Below are 8,490 nucleotides of genomic sequence, written 5' to 3'. Positions count from 1 at the left end.
TTCCATCTACCCTCAACTGGCTGCCTCAATTGGCTGGCCATTTGATGGTATATTTTGTTTACTTTTATTTAAATACCTAAAGATACAGAGGTAAGGATATGATGGTTGCACGTAGTCTTGTGCCTAGCAATGCACGCACGAGAACTTTCCAAAGTTGCGAAACTTTCCACATGAGAAATTCTCGGTAACTTCTGAGAATGTTCTCGAGAACGAGAATTTATTTATTTATCGTAGTTTATACCATGAATATTCACGATAGTTTAGGTGTAGTCCTTACCTCCAGAAAATTCCGACTTTTGGTCGTCCGCTTCCGGTCAGAAAAATGTATGACGGCCCGGCCAAACGGTCAGACTTAGGTGGAAGGTGCTCGACCAAATGTCATAGAGGGACCCTGGCAGTTTTTGACGGCGCCATTTTTTTTCAATATGGCCGACTTTTTTTTTAAACTTTTTGAAATTTGTCCTAGCGCGCTGAAATTTTGGTCACGGAATCTAGATACCTATGAAAAATTTTTTTTTGGAAAAATGCTACAATTGCGAGAAATCTGGCCACTTTTATTTTGTATGGCAACTTTTAAACGGTGCGTGATAGGTGGGAGGTGCTCGACCAAATGTCATAGAGGGCCCCGAGACAAAACAAACTGCATTTAAAAAAATCAAAATTGTCGACTTTTTTTTTAATTTTTTCAAGTTGCTCCGAGCGCGCTGAGATTTGGCATGGCGGGAGATAGAGGCCTCTAGATTCTAATGAAACTAAAAAAAAATTTTGGAAAAATTGTCGAAAGTCGAAATGTTCTCTGATATAAAGTGAGAATTTAAGCAACTTATTGGTAAATTTATCACATCAACAAAATAGCTAACTGTAATAGACAATAATATATGCACAATAACATTTAGTTTTAAGTTATGCCTATTTAAACTTTATTTCAAGTATATTCTCTTGTTTAAACAATAATTTCCATGTTGCAGGAATGTTCTGAGAACATTCTCGAGAACGTTTCCGCTTTTTGGGAATGTTCTGCAATTTGTACATTGCTACTTGTGCCATTCTCTCCCACTTACCTACTAGTTCTTAATAGAAAGTGATGATAGTAGATAGTAAGCGATTACATGCTCGCTGCTGACATATGGTAACACTGAACGCCATTACGAGTATTATCCTCGAGTTGTGCGGGAAGCAATTGAAATCAAGAAACAGCCCAGGAATTTTAATAGGGAGGATGGTTTCAACTTATCGCCAACTTGGGAACCAGTGATACAGAAGTTAAAGCCAAAGGATCTATCTTCGGACGGGTGCGTGGATATTGTGAGTGTTGCGTGCCGGACTATTGATAATAATTAACATTATGTGTAGTGGGTGGTTTGAAAATGTGATGTCTACCCCAAACTTTTCCATACACTTTTCGTCGGATAGTTACACAAATCTCTGTTTTGACATTTTGCTGGGACATCAGTCAGCCGCGACCACGACCAGTGAAACCTGTGTCGAAACGTCGGCAAATCAAGGTACCTAATTGAATAAAATTCGCGTTAGAGCCGTCTATAAATGTGAGGTAATAGATTAGGCGAGAAAGTCTTGAAATTAAATGAAGCGAATGTCACAAGTAAGTAGTTACAAGTCCATTTGGCGTAGAATGTTTACTTCACTCTAAAGTAAATAATCAAGTCAAGCAAATTATCAGTCAGAAATAGGTAACAAAAGATTTTATGGTAATTAATAAAAAATTAATTATACCTTCCAAATTAATTAAGCCCCGTATATTTTTCTCTTCATAAATCCTTAAAATTCCATTGTTCGTGTTATTTTCCCCAAATAACTGCACAATATGATGTTATCAAGACAGATTTCCCACAATGCCTCTACTTATTATTGAATTCGTATTCAGACTAAGCCTCCATTATTTTTCTTTTTAAGGTATTTTTCGCGAGAGGATCTTTTTGTTGAAAATTGACTTGGAAGTTTAATGCAAAATTAATGATCTGCGCTAAGGTGGAAATCACTTATTTGAATGAAAACGCTATTAGTAAATGTTTCATTCTCAAAAACGTTTCTTCCACGCTTTCAGATAAATTATACAGGATGAAAGTATACAGTGCACAAATTTGAACACAAGTAGGTTTTGTAATTAACTTTTTAATAAAATAAATTTGCGGTATTAGCTACTGTTAGTAAAAAGTTAATGTGTCGTAGTTCTGCAATGCGGAACCCTAAAGTGTGATATAGGTTACTACTTACTTGCAACCTAATTCGTTTTCAAGTGATGATATTTTTGTAATCAGTCCAGTTCTTAAAATTTCTATTAACTTTTTCAGTTATCAAGTGGCTTAGCTTCGGCGTAGCCTCTTAAATAAATCAATTTTCAAGCAAGTTTATTTTAATTGGAAAAGGGTCGTTAATCTCCCAGCTGTTGTTATCGGGTTTCACTTCTGATGAGATTTCCGGATTGTGCTGTTACAATGATAACTTTGAGTTTTGCTTTAACTATTATATTTTTGGGTAAGTTTTTGCTGCAAACATTTTTGTCTTGTCTTTTACAAAATGTCATTAAAAATTAAAATTACAATATTTTAATTCACGACGGATTGATTTTATTTGACGACCGGTCTGGCCTAGTGGGTAGTGACACTGCCTATGAAGCCGATGGTCCTGGGTTCGAATCCCAGTAAGGGCATTTATTTGTATGATGATACAGATATTTGTTCCTGAGTCATGGGTGTTTTCTATGTATTTAAGTATTTGTATATTATATATATCGTTGTCTGAGTACCCACAACACAAGCCTTCTTGAGCTTACTGTGGGACTTAGTCAATCTGTGTAAGAATGTCCTATAATATTTATTTATAATATTTAATATTTATACAAATGCAAGTCTTTATAAAAATTATGAACAACATTCGGAAGTATTTTTTGTCAATGTATTATCAGGCCATCCTGTATAAGGTAGCGACAGCAGCAGAGTTACTGTTGTAGCGTTGACGCAGGTGATGGCACTGTGAAATTCCTTGATAAATTGCGTTGCTATATACATATCTGTGCCGCATTGCAGTCGCGATTAGAACGCGCAAAGTTTATTGATGAGAATAAAATATTGAAAAAGAATTACCTATTGAATTATTGAAGAAGAGATTTAAAACTTATTTTTACGCGATTAAGTCCCGCTTTAGTGAATGATGAGTTAAATTAAATCAGTTTATTGAAAAAGAGTTTAGGTCATATATATCAATGGTCCACAACTTACTAACGGTAAACCAGGAAATATACCTACTAGATTATTGGAGTTCGTATGATACACAAATACCAAAAACAAAACAAGAAACGACAAAATGTTTAAGTTCGATTTCGGTTCCCAGAGGGTCTACCGCGAACCACGTTCGACGTGTTGCCTATTTGTCACACTTACGTACGAATTTACAAGTGCGACAGAGGGGCAACACGTCGAACGTATTTCGCGGTAGGCCCTCGGGACAACTATTGAATATTTTGCATACCACAATGTGATATGCACTGTTGTCTTAGCCGGCAAATAAATCCGCTGCGATGCTTCCCGGTCACGCTTTGTGGTTTAGTTAGATACCTACTGTACACTATAGTGGACTATGTTGTGACTCTGGAGCAGCCTTGAAAGTATATTGATTGGATATCGATTTAAATAGGGTACTTTTTTGCATCGCGATTGCACCAACAAAAAGCGAGAGTTACATATATAACGCTCAATACTTTTTCAATTTCATTTAAATATAGGTACATATTTTCTTGGTCACTGCCCATTATCGTAAGAAAAATATATTATGTGATAAAATGTAAAGGAATTGTAAGTATACAAAATGAAACCTGTATATTAAGAGCTAAAAACATAATTATAGAGAAGATATACATGCAAAATATACATATGGATATACTCGTTTCATAATTATTAAAACATGGATTTTAAGTTGACTCAAGAATTTTCCCAGAATATGTATTTAAATAAACAGAAAATGTATTAAATCCGTCTTTTCGTAGTTTTAGTTTTTTGCATGCCAAATGCTGGTGAAATATGTGTTACCCAATATTGTTTCACCATCTTTTGTACCATATTTTATGCAAAATAAAGTTATTTGTTTTTGTATTTGTATTTTGTACTATAAGGTTTTTCTTTTGTACAATAAAGATTTAATTAATTAATTAATTATAAATATTGCAACATAACTTATTCAGGTATAACTTCTGTAGCATGAATTAAATAACCTCTTACTGATACTGATACTGTATCAGTATCAGTAAGAGGTATATACTCGTTTCATAATTATTAAAACATGGCTTTTAAGTCGACTCAAGAATTTTCCCAGAAAATGTATTTAAATAAACAGAAAATGTATTAAATCCGTCTTTTGTACTATAAGGTTTTTCTTTTGTGCAATAAAGATTAAATTAATTAATTAATTATAAATATTGCAACATAACTTATTCAGGTATAACTTCTGTAGCATGAATTAAATAACCTCTTAGAAAAAATATCAAAATAGTTATGATTAATTCTTAAAAAGTTAGCTTGGATTTATCTAATCACAATCAGCTTAGAGTATTTTAAATCAGAATTTTAACCTCAGAATTTTCTTGGTCTAACTAAGAAAATCAAGTAGAGTGATAGACCTACTTCATTTTCTTCAATAATTCTTCATCTAAAACTCAGAAGTGAACTTAAATTAATATTAATAAAACTCCCAGAAATATTTTAAATTTCCGCGTTTTGAACACATATTAAGTCACATTTATAAACGGGTCTAACGCGAATTTTATAAGGGAAGGAAGGATTTTTTTAAGGTAATTGAATAAAATTCGCGTTAGACCCGTCTATAAATGTGAGTTAATCCCAGAGATCTTTTAAGCTTTCAACGAACAAAAACAGACAAATCACCAAAATCCCTGTAGGCTGCACATTATGCTCAGAATCACTCGTATGTTACAGCAAAACCATCGCACAGCGTTTTGTGCGACACCAAATGCCCGGAGGGGAAGGAAGCAGTTTGCGGCTTTGACGCGCTCGGGAAAGCCTACAAAATGTTTCCTGGCAAGTGTGCAATGCAACGATATATTGCTTGTGAAAAAGTTGGTACGTATTCCGACTAGTATTTTCCAATGCTGGGTTTTATTGGGAAATACGAGTGTGTTTGGTATTGCGTTGAGGAATTTGCATCTAAATATTTACATCAGTTTTAAAGATTCCAATATTCTCTGGTACTTTACGAATTCAAATATATTTATACACACACTTTTATGGTAACATTCCATTTCTAGCCGCAGCTGCACTCCCGGTACTGAACGCGTCGCTGTCATTGTCAATTTTGATACTAAAATGAACAGTAATGTTCTGTCTTGGAAACGGACTGTCACCTTTACGCCTCCTTAAAAACAAAGTGTTTGATTATACGAGTACAATGTTTCTAATCTTATTACTATCGTTTTATTTGTAAAAATATGAGTGCATACAACTTACTCAAAAATATGTCCCATAGATCTTAATTCGCTGACATACGGGATATTTTTGAGTAAGTATGATGAGTGCACCCATATTTTTACACTAGACTGTACTCTGAGATGCATCATAAGTACTAGTCAACAAGAATTTGACAGTAGGAACACGATTAATAATAATACTATTAACCTAACTTAAGAAGAAAAATAAATAAAGATAATAATTAGGCGGCACCCTAGGTTAGGTTTTTTTATAATGTGTTTATAATTTTTTTTTATTGTTTTGTAAGTGTCTTTATATTTTACTTTTATATTCATATTATAATTAACCTAACTTAAGATGAAAAATAAATAAAGAGATAATACTATTAAGATGAAAAATAAAGAGAGAATAATATTAAAAGCGAATTTTCCGTTTTCAACCAAGACATTAACCTAAAAACCCTCGCATTTCCGTAAATGAAGAAAGTTTAATGAATACCCGAATTTTAATCGTGCACTGAATATCAATGGAGCCATGCAGACATTTTAGCAGAGTTTAGCCAGAATTGTCGCAAACTACACTTCTTTGAATGTAATGAAATGCAATATTATATCTTCTATTTTCATTGTATAAACGCGTTTATTCTGACTGACTGACACATCAACGCAGAGCCGAAAATACTTAGCGGCACTTGCATCGTCCCACTAACCCGGGGTTAACCAGTTAAACCGTTAACCCAGTGTCAAATTGTACTGGTTATCATGCTAACTCCAGGTTTAACCGGTTAACCACAGGATTGTGAATGATGCAAGTGGGCCTTCACAGGTTACATTTATATGTGCAAAAAATGTGTAAGAAGCGATTCAGAAAAAATATTTACCTAGGGCCAGAAGGCAAGAAGTTTTGTATTAATTACAAGTTTTATTGTAAGTCAAGATCTTGAAATTTCGCAAAAAGTCACTGTATTAAAATACAAGCCAGCAAATAAATATTTTAGCCTACTTTGAGTTACCTATCAAGTACTACAAGTACTATCTTTTTTTTTCAGAACTAGTTACTACTCCAATAATATACTGTATCAAGAATGAACGCAGGATGAGCCAACGCAGGCACTACATGGATGAACCATGTCCAATATTTTGTCCGCAACATTATCGGCCTGTGTGTGGCATGTCAAAGATGCGGAGCTATGAATATAGGTAGGTATCTTCATCCTTTTAAATAGCTTTATGATAAATCTCCTCCAACTAATTTAAAAGTTATCGCCCGGAAAAATGACTGTAATTCCTACCGCATTCGGTCTACGCCAATTCTCGGGATTAGTTGTCAAGCGGACCCCAGGGGGGATAGAGCCACGGCAAAGCGGGATAACGCGAGGAAGAAGAAGAATAAGTTCTTATTATGTTTAATTAATTTTCTTAAATTACACAGGACATTTAGTAATGGGTGCCGGTTGGACATGATAAACTGCCGTGGACATGACGAGTACTCTGGTAATGCATGTTGCATTAAAAATATTTTCAATCCTTAATTAACTCGACTCTTACAATTTCTATGAAGACAATACTTTAGCTCTTAGGATTTAATCCAAATCGAATTTTGAATTAAAATAGAATACAAGAAGGTTCCAAATTCAAAATTGCAATAATGACAAGGGGGACTCAGGAGGTTTGCACTTTGTCAACCTATCTGGACTGTTTATACGTACAGTCGGTTCCGCAACTTAAGTACCCAAGGTGCCATACTAATTGTATAGAAAAGTGGATACTTATGTTCGGGAACCTACTTCCAAGTGTAAAAATATGGGTGCATATAACATACTCAAAAATATCTCCCATAGTTCTTAATTCGCTGACGCATGAGCTATGGGACATATTTTTGAGTATGATGTGTGCATCCTTATTATTACACTTGACTGTACCAATTAAAGTTTTAAGAACTGTAGGCTTAATGGCAACATTCCATTTCTGACCGCAGCTGCACGACTGGTACTGAACGCGTCGCTGTTATTGTCAATTTCCGTAGTAAAGTATTGCAGCTGTCGTTGGAAATGGAATGTCACCTTTACACAGCGCCGCGATAGTATCTCGCCTGTGACTACCCGTCTATTTCTATCTGTATTCATTAGAAAGTGACGTGTAGACTACACGTGACTCGTCATCTAATAAGCTAAGCCTACTGATGTGTACGTTCAATATGGTATTTAATTTATATACGCCTTTCAGGTTACATAGAAGTCCCGTTATCGTTTTGTCCACGTCACAAGAACCTGAACATTTACAAGGAGCAGATTATAGCCAATTAAATATGTTATATTGCCTAAAAAACAGAATGTACTTCGTTCTTCTTATACCCTATTAGTTTAGTTACTATAGCTCATGAGATACTCGTAGCATTTTAATTAGAAATCTATTCAAATATTTTTCGAGATAAGTATGACCTATGTACAGTCTGAAAAACGATTTGCTTAGCACCATTGCATGCATTTTATATGCAGGGGTGCTAAGCTAATGTTTTGCTGGCTATAAGTACCTTTGAGGTGACCACCCATGAGGTGGACGGACCAAATAAAGGCAGCAATGGACGGCCGCTTGCACGGATGCGCTAAACGCGCAGCCATCAGGGAGGAGTGGAGGCGAGCCGTCATACGTGTCACAAAGGGAGACTTCCAATGTTGACCACAACCGCTCTGTCAAGAGTGACCCGATCAAGAAGAAGAAGTACCTTTAAAAACCGGGCAAGTGAGAGTCGGACTCGCGCACGAAGGGTTCCGTACCATAATGCAAAAAAAAAAAAAAAATGCAAAAAAAAATGGTCACCCATCCAAGTACTGACCCCGCCCGACGTTGCTTAACTTCGGTCAAAAATCACGTTTGTTGTATGGGAGCCCCATTTAAAGCTTTATTTTATTCTGTTTTTAGTATTTGTTGTTATAGCGGCAACAGAAATACATCATCTGTCTAGCATATTTCAACTGTCTAGCTATCACGGTTCGTGAGATACAGCCTGGTGACAGACGGACGGACGGACGGACGGACGGACGGACAGCGAA

At 35.4% G+C, this 8,490-nt stretch overlaps 1 protein-coding gene across 1 annotated transcript; it reads left to right on the top strand.

Annotated features, from left to right (window-relative positions):
* Positions 1-2,383: 2,383 nt before the first annotated feature.
* Positions 2,384-7,768, top strand: LOC134672737 (U-Kazal-Dg21.2-like). The gene is made up of 5 exons (XM_063530682.1): positions 2,384-2,496; positions 4,950-5,093; positions 6,487-6,637; positions 6,870-6,931; positions 7,664-7,768. The coding sequence occupies exons 1-5, from the start codon at positions 2,430-2,432 to the stop codon at positions 7,741-7,743; spliced, it is 504 nt and encodes a 167-aa protein (XP_063386752.1). The 5' UTR covers positions 2,384-2,429; the 3' UTR covers positions 7,744-7,768.
* Positions 7,769-8,490: the final 722 nt, after the last annotated feature.

This window comes from Cydia fagiglandana, chromosome 17, assembly GCF_963556715.1.
Source record: "Cydia fagiglandana chromosome 17, ilCydFagi1.1, whole genome shotgun sequence".
NCBI lineage: Eukaryota > Metazoa > Arthropoda > Insecta > Lepidoptera > Tortricidae > Cydia > Cydia fagiglandana.
Note: the sequence above shows the minus strand (reverse complement) of the source record. Positions and strands in the feature narration are given on the sequence as shown.